General features: G+C 34.0%; 3 protein-coding genes across 6 annotated transcripts; 2 read left to right on the top strand and 1 right to left on the bottom strand.

The window, feature by feature from the left end:
- Nucleotides 1-1,000: 1,000 nt before the first annotated feature.
- On the top strand, nt 1,001-4,963 carry LOC118645684 (ubiquinone biosynthesis O-methyltransferase, mitochondrial-like). Of its 2 annotated transcripts, none has more exons than XM_036287308.1 (5): nt 1,001-2,212; nt 3,322-3,473; nt 3,856-4,345; nt 4,448-4,628; nt 4,763-4,963. In XM_036287308.1, exons 2-5 carry the CDS (start codon nt 3,415-3,417, stop codon nt 4,888-4,890), a joined length of 858 nt encoding a protein of 285 aa, XP_036143201.1. In that variant the 5' UTR covers nt 1,001-2,212; nt 3,322-3,414; the 3' UTR covers nt 4,891-4,963. The 2 variants fall into 2 exon arrangements, with proteins under 2 accessions (XP_036143201.1, XP_036143202.1); XM_036287309.1 differs by lacking the exon at nt 1,001-2,212 and adding an exon at nt 2,245-2,266.
- A 5,102-nt stretch (nt 4,964-10,065) lies between these two features.
- Nucleotides 10,066-11,932, top strand: LOC105829646 (28S ribosomal protein S2, mitochondrial). The gene is made up of 3 exons (XM_012668667.3): nt 10,066-10,286; nt 10,380-10,478; nt 11,166-11,932. Exons 1-3 carry the CDS (start codon nt 10,250-10,252, stop codon nt 11,852-11,854), a joined length of 825 nt encoding a protein of 274 aa, XP_012524121.1. The 5' UTR covers nt 10,066-10,249; the 3' UTR covers nt 11,855-11,932.
- A 119-nt stretch (nt 11,933-12,051) lies between these two features.
- LOC105829647 (dehydrogenase/reductase SDR family member 7) lies at nt 12,052-19,144 on the bottom strand. 3 transcript variants are annotated; one of them, XM_012668668.3, is made up of 8 exons: nt 19,016-19,144; nt 15,364-15,527; nt 14,251-14,403; nt 13,918-14,024; nt 13,435-13,677; nt 13,197-13,313; nt 12,542-12,708; nt 12,052-12,274 (listed from the first exon to the last, which is right to left on the bottom strand). In XM_012668668.3, exons 2-8 carry the CDS (start codon nt 15,485-15,487, stop codon nt 12,202-12,204), a joined length of 984 nt encoding a protein of 327 aa, XP_012524122.1. In that variant the 5' UTR covers nt 15,488-15,527; nt 19,016-19,144; the 3' UTR covers nt 12,052-12,201. The 3 variants fall into 3 exon arrangements, with proteins under 3 accessions (XP_012524122.1, XP_028046820.1, XP_012524123.1); XM_028191019.2 differs by having other exon boundaries at nt 12,052-12,410; XM_012668669.3 differs by lacking the exon at nt 19,016-19,144 and adding an exon at nt 18,726-19,009.
- Between the last annotated feature and the right edge of the window lie 442 nt (nt 19,145-19,586).

The following is a 19,586-nucleotide window of genomic DNA, read 5'->3' on the forward strand; positions in this document are numbered from 1 at the left end:
CTAAGATCTTGTGATCTGTTGCGTAAAAAAGCTCACTTGAGTTATTTTCCACATATTCACATATACATGCACACACACCCAAAGCCGGTTTGTCGTTCAAGGGGCTTCACAATGTGCCTACATATAATTTTATAAAACTAAAATAAAAATTATTTTGTAATATAAGTGGTGAATTTGGTATGCGAGAAAAGTATAATAAGTTAACAAAAATAAAATAAATATATAACATAAACAAATACATGATAGATATGTAAATGTCAAAAATATTAATATAAAAATTAATAATAAAATTACAACAAACGTCTGAATGTGAGTAATGTAAGTGATTAAATATTAGTTTTTGCTTCAGCTATAATCCCGTTGGTCGATTTTAATCATTTAATCATCAAGCCCGTTTAAGCAATTTTTTAATTAAATAGATGTTTATTAAACTTCTTTAAATCTTTTAAAATATACTTGGCTAACTGTATTGATCTTAAATTTATTTTAGAAAGCACGCGTTTATGTACTTGGCGTATCTTTTTTACCTTTTTAAGGTTTTTTTAAGGGATTATATAATCTAAAAGAAATATTGTAAATTATATATATATGTATATGTATAAATATTGTAAATAATATATACATATATATATATGTATATATATATGTAGATATTATTTACAATATTTCTAATTAACATTAATTTATAAATAATAATAAATTATATTCTTTTTAATTTTCAAAAGGTTTATTTTAATTGCTCTACTTTTAGATATAATATGAAATAATATGAAATAATATAAAATAATACACATTATTTTTTTATTTATTATTAACATTATTAATTATTGGTATTTTTTAAAATGTTTGTTATAATATATTATTGTTTCTTTTTTGTTTTTTTATTGTTTCGTTTTTTATTTTTGTTTCTTTTTTTCCTTTTTTTTCCTATTTTATTGGTTCTTTTTTTCCGTTTTTTTTTTTTGTTTTTTTTTCCGATCAAAAGAGGGACACAGCAATTGGTCTGGGTCAAGCGCTGTTTCTGTCTAACCAGTAGCATAATGGGCGCTAGACAGAAAGAAATTGACCCGGACCATGTCTCTTCTTTGTCTTTCTGCCGGACACTTTTCAAGAGCTTTTTGCAGGAAATGCGCAGTCCATGCTTTATGTCAATGATTTTTACAAAATATGGATTAACCCACTATTGCAGCAAGCCCTTTAATTGAAAAAGGCCCAAAAGAAATAATCAAACCATAATAGGTCCAAAATTTGGTTTATTTTGGACTTTCTATGAATGTCCGAAATTGTGCCAAACGTATATCCATCGAATGTCCGACGGACCTTATTTGGACTCTTAATAGACGTCCAAATGTCCAGAAGCGGATATCCATTGGACACAATCCTTGTGCTATCTTAGGTATAATATATTATACCTAATATATGTGATGTATTTTCAAAAATATATAAATTTTATACATTTATAATAAAAAAAAGTCTATATATGTTTATATGCATATTTTTTTCAATAATTATTTTTTAAAATAAATATGTAATTATATTATAAATAAGAAATTCTTAATACTAACATTTCCTTGATTTTATAAGAAGTCAGATTACAGTGCTCTTTTAGATAACATTTATGAGAAGTCAGATGGCAGTGTTCTTTTAGATAACATTTATAAGAAGTCAGAGTGCAGATATCTTTTAGATATCATATATATGACATCTTTTTTTCCTCTAAAATCGACGCATTAGAGGACTTATTGTCATCATTATGTTGTCTTCCAGATAGCATTGTTGGATGTCCAACTCTCAAACCTGAGTACTTAAAGAACTCTTTTTGATGACATTTTGCTTACTGGAAAGTAACTAATTGGTACTGTATACTAAATTTTTATGAGAAACATATATCACTATTTCCTTATTTTCATGTGTGATCAACGTTCAAAATTTATAAACAGCAAGATTATTGAATTTATTCGAATATTTAACAGCGATCAATTACTCATTGTTAGCTATCAAGAGCTAGGCAACCAAAATAATCAGTTCTTCTTCTTCAAATTCCCCATATGGATTTCCGACTCATAAATGGATCACCGTACCACGGTTTAGTCAGGTCACCGACCTTTAGCAAACTTTTAGATCAGTTGAAGAAAGATCGCCTGCTAAGTCGGACGTGTTTTGGAAACTCGCTATAAATTCGGAATAGTCTTTCGGTTTTTCAGTGAAGTCTGTGAGTGTTTTCCTTCCTGCCGTGTTTGCGCGCAAAAATATAATAATTTATGCTGTATTAAGTATAAATTTCACATTATTTGCACATATACAGATCAAGTGTATTACAAGTGTATTACAAGTGTCTATCATCTTCTTTTAACTACACTGAGAGAAAAAAATGCTGGATTTAAATAAATATTTCTTTGAATAGTGCTAATAACATATTTTATAGAAAATCAACAATATTTATTTCAAACAAGTAATATTTTCTAAATTATAAAAAATTATTACTTGTTTGAAATAAATATTATTGATTTTCTATAAAATATGTTATTAGCATTATTCAAAGAAATATTTATTTGAATTTAGCATTTTTTTCTCTCAGTGTATATAATATAAAGTTAATAATTAATGTGGAAATATTCATAGTCTTGTTAAAAGCGTCAGGCAGAATGAATACACTTGTTTATGAATAATTTTTTAATAGATAATGAGCAAAGATTAAAATTTCTTGAATATTGTGGAAATAAGTCATGTCCTTAAACATATATATATATATATCACATGTGACACACACACACACACACACACACACACACACACACGTGTGCGCACGCCCATACATATGCATGATATATTTCAGTTTATTCAAATAGAAGAAAACTTTAACACAAGATAAACTTAATACCAGTTTTATAAAATTTTTATTCGTGGCAGAGTATATAACTACACTTCCCTACTTTCATAGTAGTACAATACGTTGGCAGTACATTTGCTAATATTGGCTAAGCATTGGTTACATTAGAAATTAATGTTTCCCAGTAACGTAACGCTAATATTGGTCATAAAACATTGATTTAAAATTAGAACGCACTTAATTTGCAATATGAAAAATTGATTGGTTGAACATTGGGCCAATATTGAACCACCATTGAACCAATATTAATTGCTTAGACAAATTGTTCAAGTGTCTACTTTACAATATTGGAATAATACTGGAAATATTGTCTTTATATTACTTCTCAATGTTATGCCAATGTTTCGTGCTACTAGGATTTCTTCATTATTTTTCTGTGACAAATTCAATTATTTAAATTTTTGCAATAAAATTAAAAAATAATGTTTAAGGTACATTCCATTGTGTATTTTCATTGATTGCTGAAAAAACGTTGTTGCAATTTATTTTGTAAACTGTACTTGCAATTGTGTTTAAAAACAAACATGATAACTTTAAATGTCGGATATTTCAATGGATCATGGAAAAGAATTTTTGAAAACAGGTACGACATTCAATCTTTATATCTTAATTTATATCATAGTGCAATTGTTTAATTACCAAGTCACAATCTTTTTAAAGTTTTTATCTTTTAATTATAACTAAATTGAAACATAGCATTAATTGTGTTTTTATGTTATATATACAGGGTGAATTTTAATGGCTGTCCCAACATTTTATCATGAGAGTTGGAATTACTGACTGCAATCTTAGTACATACATGTACGATATATGTATGTGCAAATGCCGTACATGTGTGTATTAAGATTGCAGTTGGTAATTCCATGGTAAAAAGTTGGGACGGCCATTAAAATTCACCCTGTGTGTATTTAGCTAATGTTAAAATATTTATTTAGTTAAAAAGAAAACTGAATTGCTTATTACAGATTGTTGAAAAATATCATACATGTCAAGGAAATTACAAGAACAAAATCAACAATAAATCCCATCAAAGTTAAATATTTTTCTGAATGGAAAGACGTCTGGTGGAACGAGGACAACCCGAAACATCTGCTTCACTTGTTAAATCCACTTAGAGTAAAATTTATAAAGGATGGATTGGCAAACGCTGGATTTAGAATGCAAAATTCAAATTTTCCGTTGGAAGGAATCAAGATTATGGATGTTGGCTGTGGAGGAGGCATATTAACCGAGAGTTTGGCTAAATTAGGAGCACAAGTAACTGGAATAGACCCATCGGCAGAATTAATAAATGTTGCCAAAGAGCATGTAAAATTGAATCCCAATATATTACAAAGAATAAATTATCTTCAGACAACCGCAGAAGATTTTGTTCAAAAGGAGCGAGAAACATATGATGCTGTTGTAACTTGTGAGGTTTTGCAATATGTAACAGATCCACAACTATTTTTAAAGGTACAGTATTGCAATAAAATATTATAATGAAAGATATGAAAAATATTTGTTATAGATATAAACACTGTATAAAATCGAATATTTTATAAATATTCTGTACAGGAATGTGCGAAAATGGTAAAACCTGGGAAATCGATCTTTGTAACGACAATGAATAAAACTTTTACATCTTGGCTGTCTAATATTGTAGCATGTGAATACATTTTTGGACATCTACCTCCTGGTACTTTAGATTGGAATAAATTTGTGTCTCCACACGAACTTCAACGTATATTAGAGAATTGTAAGTTTCTTAGAAAAAAATTATTTAAAAAAACATTTTGTTGCAATAATCAAACATATCAATATAATTATATTACTTATACAAAAGATTGTACACTCTATAATAGATTCTTAATTCTTTTTTTTTTCTTAAAGATGGTTTTGAAGTAAAATCGATTGTTGGCATAAGTTTTAATTCACTGACAAAACGATTTTCTTGGTCAACAAATACACTTACGTTATATGGGGTTCACGCTATCAAACAGAAAAAAATTGGACTATAGATGATCTTCGGAAAGTTACATGTTCGGGAATTGTACTTTTTTTTAAATAAAATGCAAAATGTTACACTCCTTATCAGTTGTGTATTGTATGAATCATAATATTGTTAAGGATTATCACGACATTCTACATATAGTCAAAATTTGTAATAGATTAATATTCTTTGAGATAAGAGAGAGATATCTACATTAATAGATAATAAGAAAGCTTTATTATAAATATAAACACTATAAAACCAAATGTTTTTTAAATACTCTGTTCAATGTGTGAAAAATGTAAAACCTGAGAAGTCGATCTTTATAACAAAACTTGATTGACTATTATTGTAGTATATAAATATATTTTTAGATCTACATCTCAATAAAATAAACTTATTCCTCCAAATAAAATTTAAATTTAAAAAGTTTCATCCTTGTTTTATTAATTTTAGAAGAAAGTTATTTAAAAAACATTTGTTATACAAAGATCACATCAGTACAATTACAATAAATTTCTAGTAAAATACCCCATACAGTATTTATATTTTCACAATTGTCAGTGATAGTTTCTGAATCCATCTCCACATTCTATAAGTGACAGTGAAATAAGATCAATTTATGGCATAAAATATAATTTACTTACCAAAGCAATTCATTTGATCTTCAAGTCATATCTATTTTGTATGTACTTCATGTGATGAAACAAAAAGAAATTAAAGTTTTCGAAAAGCAAATAGCGAAACATTCATAAAAATAAAATGTTATTTTAATATTAAATATAAAAAATGCAAGTCTATTAAATATAGGTATATTAAAATGTCTTTGCATAAACAAGTTTTTATAAACATAATGCATTATGCCATTTAAAATTACATTTTTTCATAAAACAACTCTTAAATTTTTTTATATCAATGAGTTTTATGAAATCGCCTCACGGTCTACATCGGATTTTAGTGATGTTATTAAATTTTAATTTTTAATTTTTCTTAGCTTTTTTTATTTACTGCGCGCCGACAGGTTCGTCAGACTTGTGACGCAGCAAACAAGCTAAATCTCAATGCTCGAGAGCATCTTATAATCCCCCCTTCCCATCTGTCCCGAAAAACTGTAAATTAATTTATTGCGAAAAATAACACCTCAGCCGGAGTCTTTTTTTATAGTTTTGCAGGACTGATTAATTATATATTTGTATTAATTCTTTACATTTATACAATTTTCTGAGAACTAACTCTTGAAAGGTTTATTATCATTTGTAGGAATTATTTAAGTGCTATTTATATGTTACTTGATCTTAAACGTAGAAATGCATTAATAAACATTCATTGACCAGTATTCATAGTCGGATCTTATATTTAAGATCATCTTAAGTACTGTCTTAAGATGCCATCAGCCAATCACAGAGCTGTATTAGCATCTTAAGATATTGCTTGAGACGATCTTGAAATAAGATTCGACTATGAATACCAGCCATAATCCTCCTATCTAAAAAAAGACATGTAAAGTCGATTACTCGCATTTCTCGAAAATCATTGTCGCTTTTCCGCGATGCCAATTGGTTCTCTCGCTGCGCTTACTTCGTGTTGCAAGAGTAGCTGTCATTGCAATTGAATTTTGACAGCTGTCAAATTTGTATAAATATTATCTATACATTTATTGTTGTAATTTATTTTTAAAAGGTAAAAAATAAAAAGTTAAGTAGCGCGCGCGAAGCACGCGTCTGTGGTGTCTAGTGGTATATAAACTTGAAATATTTTTTATATTCTTTGATAATAATGGTATAAATATTTATTTTAAATATTTTTATAAATGTTTATCATAATTTTTTTAATACCTGACAAACTCAGACATAAAAATATGTACAAATAATTTAGCTTCCGAAACGGACCAATCTCCAATTTAGTTTAAATTTTGGAAATTTTATTTAGTGAAAAAAAACATATGCAAGGATTTTTGGCGACTCAAAAAAAATTTTTTTTAATGTCGGTAAGTAGGAAATCCATAATTTGTAGACAAAAATTTAAATGTGTGTGTGTTTGTGTGTGACCACAGCGAAGTAAGGTCTTTGTTTACTTTTCTTATGGGTGTACTTGTAAAATGAGAAGTGTTAATTCCGTTACCAGACATTGTATTGAAAACCTGCAAATACATGTGAACTTTACTTCATTTGCAGTATGCACATGGGTTGGCGACTTGGGTGGAGTGCGTGCGTGAGTGAGTGAATGAGTGAGTGAGTGAGTGAGTGAGTGAGTGAGTGAGTGAGTGAGAGTGAGTGAGAGTGAGTGAGAGTGAGTGAGGAGTGAGTAAGGAGTGAATGAGTGACTGAATGAGAGTAAGTGAGGAGTGAGTGAGTGAGAGTGAGTGAGAGTGAGTGAGGAGTAAGTGAGTAAGTAAGTGAGTGAGTGAGTGAGTGAGGAGTGAGTGAGGAGTGAGTAAGGAGTGAGTGAGTGAGTGAATAAGAGTGAGTGAGGAGTGAGTGAGAAGTAAGTGAGTGAGTGAGTGAGTGAGTGAATGAGGAGTGAGCGAGGAGTGAGCCGGGAGTGAGCCGGGAGTGAGCGAAGAGTGAGCCAGAAGTGAGCCGGGAGTAAGCCGGAAGTGAGCAAGGAATGAGCCGGGAGTGAGCCGGGAGTGAGCCAGGAGTGAGCCAGGAGTGAGTGAGCGAGGAGTGAGCGAGGAGTGAGCGAGGAGTGAGCCGGGAGTGAGCCGAAAGTGAGTCGGGAGTGATTCAGGAGTGAGCCAGGAGTGATTCAGGAGTGAGCCAGGAGTGAGCCAGGAGTGAGCGAGTGAGTGAGCGAGGAGTGAGCGAGGAGTGAGCGAGGAGTGAGCCGGGAGTGAGCGAAGAGTGAGCCGGGAGTGAGTCGGGAGTGATTCAGGAGTGAGCCAGGAGTGAGCCAGGAGTGAGCGAGTGAGTGAGCGAAGAGTAAGCGAGGAGTGAGCGAGGAGTGAGCCGGGAGTGAGCCGAAAGTGAGTCGGGAGTAATTCAGGAGTGAGCCAGGAGTGATTCAGGAGTGAGCCAGGAGTGAGCCAGGAGTGGGCGAGTGAGTGAGCGAGGAGTGAGCCGGGAGTGAGCAAAGAGTGAGCCGGGAGTGAGCCGGGAGTGAGTCGGGAGTAAACCAAGAGTGAGCCGGGAGTGAGTCGGGAATGAGCGAGGAGTGAGCCGGGAGTGAACCGGGAGTAAGCCAAGAGTGAGCGAGTGAGTGAGCGAGTGAGTGAGGAGTGAGCCGGGAGTGAGCGAAGAGTGAGCCGGGAGTGAGCGAAGAGTGAGCCGGGAGTGAGCCGGGAGTGTGTCGGGAGTGATTCAGGAGTGAGCCAGGAGTGAGCGAGGAGTGAGCGAGGAGTGAACCAGGAGTGAGCCGGGAGTGAGTCGGGAGTAAGCGAGGAGTGAGCCGGGAGTGAACCGGGAGTAAGCCAGGAGTGAGCCAGGAGTGAGCGAGTGAGTGAGCGAGAAGTGAGCAAGGAGTGAGCGAGGAGTGAGCGAGGAGTGAGCGAGGAGTGAGCGAGGAGTGAGCGAGGAGTGAGCCGGGAGTGAGCCGGGAGTGAGCCGGGAGTGAGCTGGGAGTGAGTCGGGAGTGAGCAAGGAGTGAGCCGGGAGTGAGCCAGGAGTGAGCGAGTGAGTGAGCGAGGAGTGAGCGAGGAGTGAGCGAGGAGTGAGCGAGGAGTGAGCGAGGAGTGAACCAGGAGTGAGCCGGGAGTGAGTCGGGAGTGAGCGAGGAGTGAGCCGGGAGTGAACCGGGAGTAAGCCAAGAGTGAGCGAGTGAGTGAGCGAGTGAGTGAGGAGTGAGCCGGGAGTGAGCGAAGAGTGAGCCGGGAGTGAGCGAAGAGTGAGCCGGGAGTGAGCCGGGAGTGTGTCGGGAGTGATTCAGGAGTGAGCCAGGAGTGAGCGAGGAGTGAGCGAGGAGTGAACCAGGAGTGAGCCGGGAGTGAGTCGGGAGTAAGCGAGGAGTGAGCCGGGAGTGAACCGGGAGTAAGCCAGGAGTGAGCCAGGAGTGAGCGAGTGAGTGAGCGAGAAGTGAGCAAGGAGTGAGCGAGGAGTGAGCGAGGAGTGAGCGAGGAGTGAGCGAGGAGTGAGCCGGGAGTGAGCCGGGAGTGAGCCGGGAGTGAGCCGGGAGTGAACCCGGAGTAAGCCGGGAGTGAACCAGGAGTGAGCCGGGAGTGAACCAGGAGTGAGCCGGGAGTGAGTCGGGAGTGAGTCGGGAGTGAGCGAGGAGTGAGCCGGGAGTGAGCCAGGAGTAAGCCAGGAGTGAGCCAGGAGTGAGCCAGGAGTGAGCGAGGAGTGAGCGGGGAGTGAGCGAGGAGTGAGCGAGGAGTGAGCGAGGAGTGAGCGAGAAGTGAGCCGGGAGTGAACCGGGAGTAAGCCGGGAGTAAGCCGGGAGTGAGCCGGGAGTGAGCCGGAAGTGAGCCGGGAGTGAGTCGGGAGTGAGCGAGGAGTGAGCCGGGAGTGAGCCAGGAGTAAGCCAGGAGTGAGCGAGTGAGTGAGCGAGGAGTGAGCGAGGAGTGAGCGAGGAGTAAGCGAGGAGTGAGCGAGTGAGCAAGCTGGCGAGTGAGCGAAGAGTGAGCCAGTGAGTGACTGAGTGTGTGAGTGAGTGAGTGAAAAAGAGTGCAAGGAAGGGAGCAAACGAGCGAACGTAACTAGATAAATATGTAGCTAGGTAGCTAGGTAGCTAGGTAGCTAGATAGCAGTAAGTATGCAAGTAGGTAGGTATGTAGGTATGTATGTATGTATAATTAAACTTTATATTTTTTTATTTAAAATTGCAGAAGACGTTTGATTAATGTAAACGAAAGATAGAGAAAATCAAATTGCAATTATTATTATTTTTAAAGTTAAAAGTCAAATAGCGCGCGCGCAGCGCGCGCTTGTAATGTTTTAGTCTACTTTATATAAGCGGTTAAAAAATGGATTTTGCACTTGTACACATGCGCGAACGAGAAAGAGTCTCTGCACACACGCGGATTTACTACTTCAACAGTGAGTTACTAACCTGCGGAAATTGAAATTATATTGCCTAGAGAATTTGTTAGTACCAACATTTTCTCATCTAGTTTTCGGGAAAATGTCGTGTAAGGCCGGCTCCCCATGGGCTCGAAAAGCGGAATCGGAACGAGTGGATCACCAATCACGGGATCTTTCTGATAGAATCCTTTTACTAATTCCGTCAAAACGGTCTCGCTAATTGGTGATCCGCTCGTTCCGATTCCGTTTTCCGAGTCCGTAGAGAGCGGCCCTAACCCCGTGGGAGGTCGAGCACGTCTGGTTTTCGTCTTCGGACGAAACTAACCTTGAAAATACCCCCTTTTCGATATAATATCGTGTTGTTTTTTATATTCAGTGTTGAATTAAAGTTTACGGGCGATAAAATCGACGAAATTAATATCGACATATACGATGTCCATATTTGCGAGGCGAATACTTTCATCTAATTGTAATTTTATTTTATTTTATTCTGTGCGAAAAAACTCTTCTTTCTGTGATTCCTACAATGACACATTTAACAACAATTTTTTTCCTTTTGCAGTCTCGAGGGAATGGCAGTGTTTGCGACCTGCAGTCTGTAATACTTATCTTAGACGATATCGATTGTCAACTCAGTCTGAACCGAACAAAGAGGAATCCGGTAAATAATTTTATACATACATGTATCTATCAGAGGGGGGGATTAGGTAAATTAATATTTTTTATAAACTAAATTCAGTTAAAGTTAACGGTTTATAAAATTAGTTTACTTACGTTAAAGTTACATGGATGAAAAACTCAAAACAGTTAAAAAAGTTACATTAAGATTAAATTAAAAAATAATTTTGAAAAGCACTATTTATGTTATTAGAATGTTGTCATTTTTTAAATTTAAATTTTTTAAATATAACAATATAATTGATTTCGAATTGATTACAGAAACTGAACAAAATTTATCATTTTATTTAAATGGAGAAATAATATTTTGTTTAGTCAATAATTTACTGTTAGATTATACTGGTAGGCTTTGTTGACAAAATACAAATTTATATGCGCATGAATCTGTTGCAATATTTGAGCAAATCTACTGCACACAACTTGTTGCACATATAATATAAATACATTAATATAAATAATTATATCTTATATACACACAACAATATTCTATAGACTTTTTAGAAATTTATCTCTAATAATCTGTTTATCACTGCAATTCTTTATAATTTCCATGAAATAATGAAATAAATTTAATTGTGATTAAATTAATTTAATTATTAATTTATTTTACTTATTTCAATTTTAATGTTATTTTTAATCTTCTATATAAAGTTTTTTATTCCACAAATAGATTTGTCCAATGTCCAATTGGGAAGCTCGGAGATTCCAACGATAGATCCACTGATGCATCCAGATTTCTTCCAAGTACATAAGTTGTTCACTGTAAAGGATCTGTATGATGCACGAGTGCACTATGGCCACAAGGAGACCTCATTGAACGAGCACATGGAGACATTCATATTCGGCTCGCGGCTGGGCCACCTGATAATCGACCTAGATCAGACCGCCGAGTTGCTGCGACAAGCATTGAACTTTATCGCCCATATCGCCTTCCGTGGTGGTATAATCCTGTTCATCTCGCGCAATCCACAGATCACGCATGTGGTGGATCAGACGGCCAAGGAGTGCAAGGAGTTCTCACAGACGAGGCATTGGCGACCGGGCCTGTTCCCCAACTCGCAGAACTCGTTTAAGGCAACGACGCGGCTACCGGACCTGTGCATCTTTCTCGGCACCCTCGACACCGTCATGGCTGAACATGTGGCGGTGAGGCATGCGGCGAAAATGTGCATACCCAGCGTTGGCATAGTCGACACAAACTGCAATCCGAATCTTATAACGTATCCCGTGCCTGGAAACGACGACTCCCCGTGCGCCATTGAGCTCTACTGTTCATTATTCAAGGAAGCTATTCTAAGAGGGAAAAGGGCTAGAGAACGACTGATGCAATCTGCGGATGAACATAATTTTAACGAGTAATTTACGATTAAATAAACTTGTAAAAAAATGAAAACGTGTACATAAATAAACGTAAAAAAATATACAGTAGATCAAAGTACAATCTTTTTTTCTTCAATTGAAGAGAGTAAGATTACGCCAGGAAGTAGTATAAAATCATTTTAAAAAATCGATATTTAAAGTCACGGAGAAATTTATATTCAATGAGTACCAGTTAATTTTTTTATATCTTATATTTTTATTATTTTATCTAAAATATATTGTACAAAAATCTTCGTGCAGCTTGCATGCATGTGAATAACATTTTGGCGAAACATGAAGGCAAAAATAGTTATTATCATCATTATTTAATAAGGATGATAACGGGATTAATTCTTCTTCTCGGAAGCGTTAGCATCTCGTAATTTTAGCATATATCGTGCACCTAAAGTCTTTATTAACCTTTGTAAAAAGAAAAAAAATACAATCAGAATAATGCAATAATCGGCAAAAAATTCGTTTTTCTTTTTCGATTTTTTAAATTACATGTATAAAGCTCACTTTAGATAGGGCTTCAATCTGATTTTATAAATGCTTTCTGTAAAACAATAAACAATTCTACGCGATTTATAATTTATCAAAGGTGAATTTAATTGTAAAAGTTCTACTTCTGTAAAAAAAAAAAAAAAGAATCTTGATCTATTCAGCGTGCACGATAGAGATACATACCATCTCGTGAAAGTCGGAAAACAATAATTCAGGTATAAAATTACTAATGGGACTTTCTTGACGATCCACACTTCGTCCAGTTTATTTGCAATCGCGACGCCCATTAAACTTGCGCAGCGTTCCGCGCTTATTTTGCTCTTGGATACGTCCGTTGCTACACCATATTTCTAAAAGATCACATAACGTTCAATCAGCAAATAGTATACTTGTGCACACATATATTGTTACCTCACAGAAATGCTTAATTTTAGTTGCCTTTCAAAAAGTATGCACTGCATAGAAATTTTTTTGAAAAGCAACAGCGTGTTTTTTTTCATTTTTGATAAATTTTGATAATTCTAAACAAAAGTTAGATTAAGAATGATGAAAAAATCAAGTTTCAAGCAAGTAGATATTTTCTATTTTACGTCAAGATATGCCAGAATAAAGTATAAACTTAATTTAGTATAATAAATAAAATAAAGTATAAACTAATTTCATTAACTTAATTAATTTTTTATAGTTATAACTCTAATACTATTATATACAAAGTAATTAGAAGAGTCATATTATGTAAAATAAAGCATATAATTTTATTTTTAAAAAATTATGAACCTTATGTGGTCTTAAAAAATTTCATTATTTTATGTCTCGACGATTTTCACTAGGCACATACCTCACCAGGTTTCTCCGTGAAACTCTCGGCCAGGAAGTCGGTCTGTATCGGACCCGGGCAAACCATTGTAATGTTGATGTTCTTAGGATGTTCCATGAAAAATGGCTTGAAATAGCCCTGCAAAAGTATATACTATCATTGAAACATGTGTGGCAGGAAAGAGTTTTGCGAAGTCGCGAATTTATCGGGTATAAGTCGCGGGTTCAACGAGAGGAAGTTATGTTTTGAAGATGATTACGTGTAGGGCGTGTTTAGTGCCGCAGTAGGTCGCCGACATCGGTACCCCTACAATTCCCGCTAAACTTGACGTATTAACGATATGACCCTCGCCTTCTACACTTAGAAAATGTTTGACTGCTAATCTGCTCAAGGAAATGACAGAGAATACGTTTAGAGAAAACATTTCTTTGTCGACTTCTATGTCGATGTTCTCCCATCTCGCTCTTTGACTGCGGCCGGCATTGTTGACGAGTATGTCCAACTGAAACGTAGAAAGGCTCGCGATAAGACCTTCGAGGTATAATAAACTAAAATTATAAGTGTTTAATTATTAAAAGATTCTATTTTTGTCTACTTTACAAAATGTTCTAATTTTTTAAATAACGAAATATTTTAGTATCTTAAAATAAAAGTATCAAATAACGTGCAAAGATTATGCAACAGGATTTTGATTAAAAAATCAATAAACCATATATTGATCTGTGTTGTAAAAAATGTGTACCTTGCCGAATTTGTTGATCAGATGTTGAAATGCTTTCTCATGTGATTCGAAATCAAACATGTCCATAGGATAGACTTCCACATCGTTATCAGTCAAATATTTGCTCTCTAAAAAGTAAACGGAATATTGATTAAAATTTGGTAACAGTATTTTATAAGCTTTAGTTTATATAATTTTTTATTATTAGGGACGAATATCACTTGCAGTAACAAGTTGATACAATTCCATATATTCCGAAAGAAAATTCAAATCGCATAAATTAAAATAATCGACGAGGATTATTAATGCGAAAATTCTTTTACAAAAAGAAAGGCAAAAAAGGGCAAATTATACCTCTCAAACATGTTTTTTTTACTCGTTCTAATTCAGTGGTCCTCCGGGCGGACAGCATTAATTTGCAGCCCGCTCTGGCCAGCACATAAGCCAAATGTTCTCCGATACCGGAAGATGCGCCCGTTATCCATACTGTTTTTCCTTTCAGCGAAGCTGTGACAACGTAAACGAAATTTGAGCGTACAATTTGATTTAAGCGTTTATTTAGTCGAATATGTGGGCCTTAAGCGATTTATAACTCGCGATAGATTTAAAGAAAATTTTATATTTATAGTGAGAAATGTACAATAAATAGAATATAAAATTATATATAAATATATAACACATAAAAAACACAGTCGCACAAAAAAGTGATGTGGCTTGTATGCCAAACTCATGTATTCCTATGGATTTTGGCTGCTGAATCCAAATCTGATGTTAGAATTGGTAGATTGGTTCGCTGTTTCGAGGAAACCTCAAAAAAGGAAACCTCGAAAATCCACAAAACGAACACTTTTACTGATGTTTTTTGAGGTTTCCTCGAAACAGCGAACAAATCTACCAATTCTGACATTAGATTTGGATTCAGCAGGCCAAAATCTATAGGAATACACAAGTTTGGTATACAGGCCAGACCACTTTTTTGTGTGGCTGTGTTTTATTATATTATTATATTAATATAATTTAATATTTATTATATATTTTATTAGGGTCAAATTATTGAATAAACTGTTCCGTAGGAAAATGCCGATTTTTCGACCAAAAGATGCGTAATGGATGGTTACAGGCACGTGTAACAAAAAATTTTTATTCTAATAGTGCGTGAAAATTTCTCATTAATATTGAACTATTTTTTTATCTTTCATAGCCTGTTTTGCATTTCAATAATTTTTTTCCTGTAAAGAGATAACGTTATTGGAGTGTTTCCTTTTTATCAACAAATTTTTATATATTATTTGACCTGGAGGGAACCTTCATCTACCATTTATTTGAAATTACATATTAGATCTCGAATTCTATTACAGGTACTGTATAAATTGAATTTGTATTTATGCGACTGTTTGACTTTGACTCGACTAGCAAAAAGCTTTTCGTAATTTTTTTTTAAGCATATGTAAAAATGGATGTACTTACATACTGGCTTGCCCCAATTCTCCTTAAAAGCGAGCAGTATGTCGCAGTCCAAGAAGAGAGGAAGAATGAGATAAATGACGTAGTAGATTACAACTAGTAAACCGATGGTTATAAATAGATCCATACTTAACTGTACTTAAATTATCGGCGACACGAAAGAACTTCTGCAAAAAAATAGAAATTCTCATTACTAGATACCATTTTATTAGTTACTTGAATATATCTATACACATAATTATGTTTCCTCAGGTAATTGCGTTTCTTTCTTCGGTTTCATGACTTTTTGCGAGTAATTTTAATTATTTATAAAAAAAATCAACAAGGCTTAAAAGGTTCTTTTAAAATTAAATATTGGGTTAAATGAAAAGTTGAAAAATTTTTATTTTACTTTAAAATTATTATAGTTTCAGAAATATGTATTTTATTTCTCTTTATTTTTATTTTTATTTTTTTATTTTATACCGATAGTATACATTCAAAGTTTCCATTTGAATCACGCGTATACAACATGTAATATATCTTGGTATATTTATTTAAGTGTGCGTTCAAAGCATATATTTTACAAAAATTTAAGACTGAAAAATATATTAGCACCAAAAAAAGAGGTAATATAAAAAATAATGTATATAACTACTTACTTATCGATGATAATATATAATAAAAAATTTTATGATATATGTTATATGTTTAATTTAAATATCAAATGGTCTGAAATCGAGCAAAAATGACACGATATGGAACATGTTAATTTAATAAATAATTTTTTTAATAAAAAGCAAATGAATAGTGGATAAAAATTTATAAAGAAATTAATTAAAAAATAGGCATATTTTTTTAAGTCTTCTTAACATTTCTTATATATTTAAGGCCACATGATAAAAAAAGTATTAATAAAAAAGGAATATCTATTATTATTATTCTTACGACATTCTCTGACGTTCTGTATAATATATGTATATGACGCATTATTTATCTTTATTGTTCACCATATGTTAAACAAGAATATAAATAACGTAGATATAATATACACGTGATATATCTGTGTTATTAGCATTACATTTATATTATGCTTGGTATTTGTTGAGCATCTAATATAATGCATGAATTAATTATAATCGATAATTAATTTGCACATTGGTATATGTAAAAAGTTAAACGGATGCGTCAAACAATGCATAATATCAATTTTTATTTACAATAAACACACACATCTGCATAATCAGGATTTCAGTTAGAGAAGAAGAAAAAATTGATATTCATGTAAAATTTAATGACGTATAGTAATTATATTAAAGTCATTTTTCGAGAATTTTCGAGTAAACTTTCTCAATATTTCATCATTTTTGTATACATTTAGCATACATGGTTAATTGAGACGATTTTCTGACATTGTTAACTGCTTAAGTTTTTCTATGTCCTTAACCAATAGATTTACCTCGCGAAAAAACGCGGAATCACGCAGATCCTCTTGCGCAACTTTTGTTTTGACTCGAATCCAATGAAACAATACAACATAACAGGAACATCCCGCAGGAAAAAAATTATGCAAAAATTACTGCATAAAAATTGTATATTTTTGTGCATGAATTTCTGCAGTTTTTACAGATTTTTGTATAAAGTTTTCGCTTTCAGAATTTTTCTGCACAATATTTTGCAGAATTTTATGTAATGTTTTCTGAAGGCGAAAACTTTGTACAAAAATCTGTAAAAACCGCAGAAATTCATGCACAAAAATATGCAATTTTTTGTGCAGTAATTTTTGCATAATTTTTTCTTATAAGATAAATTTTACAACTTTTAAATTTAATTTTTAACTTAGTTATTAAATTTTATTAGTTTTTCACATTAATTTTATTTATTAATTTGTATTTTAGAAAAAATTTTAAAAGAAAAAACATCTCTAATAGAAAAAAAGATTATTATTTATTATATAGGATTTCTTCGATTCTGAGTTTTACATGGCGGATGATCAACTACACGGAGATCAAAGATATGCCAACACGAAATAAATTCACATCAATTTTCCTATACATCCTGTACAATCTACATTGTACAAATAATTTATTTGTGCTCGCCGATAAATAGGCGAGTTATATTTCTCGTAAGTAAAAATCATGAAGTAGAATAAAAGGTGCAACATTAGTCTTTCCGTATTTTAACGAGAGAATTCCTTGATGAGGTGAGTCTTCAAAATTTAGTTTTTTAATGTTTTTCAACGTGTTTTGACAGTACAAAGTATATTTCATGAATATTTAGTTGGAGTAGAATACATAAAAATCCAAATTTATGCGAAACATTTTCTTATCCGTTAAAAGTATACGTGGATATTATGAAGAAAACCGATTAGATTTCTACAGGAACCTTTTAATACCGTTATCGAGCTGTCCACTCGACATAATATATTCCACTTGAATAGTTCACGTGACGAATACATCAATTCCTGTCCCTATTGGGTATAATTTCATTGTTAGAAAGAAAATTTCAACTTCTTAATACTTCTGTTAATTTCAATTCTTTAAGTTTCTATTTTTTTTTTAAATTTAATAACGTGGGCAAAGTATGCAAATAATCAATGAGCATTTAACTCTTCGTCATAGAAATGATCTTTATAATCTAATGGCGTTTTCGATCGGGTTAACCGTCTCAGGTTTTTTTTTTCTTTAGAACTGAAATGTTAATATTTTAAAATTCTTTTTAATCCCACGTTTTATGCAGGGCAATCACAATTGTTTCATTCTTCAGAAGAATGGAACAACTGTGATTGGCCTTATGAAGTCATTCCCGTAGGAAAAAATTATGCAAAAATTACTGTACAAAAAATTGCATATTTTTGTGCATGAATTTTTGCATAATTTTTTCCTACGGGTTAATCGGTCTCGAAGCAATTAACTTAACCTAGGTCGGTCGAAAAGTTATAATTCTTCTTCCTTTTTTTTGCCAAAACTTGGGAAAGAGCTAGTGGCGCTAGTGCCCTCTTTCACTTTTCCTTGCATACGCTATTGCACACGGACATTATACGCATACAGATAAATCGTTATCGATTGTACGAAGAAAAAATACACTATCGGCATATCACGCACACACACGACGAGAATGTTCTCCAAAGAAGTACTTGGTTAGAACTGCACTTAAGCGGCGCTCTGTCATCGCGAAATTTAATAAAAGAAGAAAAAAAAAAAGAGGAACCGGTTCTTTCAATTGGCTTATTCTTTTTCGCTCTGCTGCTGCATTGGTGCAACAGGTTAGAGTGAGACAAATATATTTTTTCTCATTTTAACTTACTGCACCAGTGCAGCGAAAAAGAACCGGCCTAATCACGCTATACACGAGGCGACGTGTATATGCATGGGCGGCAAAAGTACCTTTTTGCTTGTAGTTGGCTACTTCCCAGTTACACAATTATGATTCACGTGCACTATTAGGCTTTGTTCTTTGTCGCTGCACTGCTGCACCGGTGCAGTAAGTTTAGAATAAGACCAATATATTTTTCTCATTTTAACCTGCAGTACAGCAGTGCAGCGACAGAGAACAGGCCTGTAGAAAATCCGAAAATTTTAACATCCGAGGTAACGATAAGGAAGAAGAAAAATGTTACAAAATACAAGTGTCTTCGTTGCGTGATCACATATGTCTAGATTCTGCCGGTTCTCACCGTCGCGACCTGCCTCACTCCTCTAACTCTTCTCCCAGAATACCCGACAAGCTTTTGTTCCAAAGACTAGAGAGTTGAAGAGATGGAGACCGAAGAACGCACGGAAGAGAGACCATGTCAAATAATCGCGATAGGCAAAGGAAGGGGGGGGAGGGAGGAGACGATATTGCGCAAACTCGGAATTACGACAAGTAAGCAAATAACGATGTGGTGAGTCAGTTTAAATTTAAAATACGTCTAAAAAGAAGAGAGTTTAAATCAACTATTAATTGAGACTTCCATAGAAGTTATTTAAGTCTAATCTGGAGATTTAGATGATCTGTAACTCGCATTAGAGTCTTTAACATATTTTTAATTTAATAATATTTTTTATTTTCGATTTTATTCTCCGGGAAAAAATATTTCATATAAAAACATTCACCCCCTCTACATTTATGCCAAGTTTCATTAAAATCTGAATTTTCGATTTCGCGAGGTTCCCTTGTAAGTCAGTAATTCTTTTTAATGAATTTGTATCTATTATATTGTAAATATTATTACGTACTAAAAATCATATAAGAGAGTTCAGTAA

This window comes from Monomorium pharaonis, chromosome 5, assembly GCF_013373865.1.
Source record: "Monomorium pharaonis isolate MP-MQ-018 chromosome 5, ASM1337386v2, whole genome shotgun sequence".
NCBI classification, from domain to species: domain Eukaryota; kingdom Metazoa; phylum Arthropoda; class Insecta; order Hymenoptera; family Formicidae; genus Monomorium; species Monomorium pharaonis.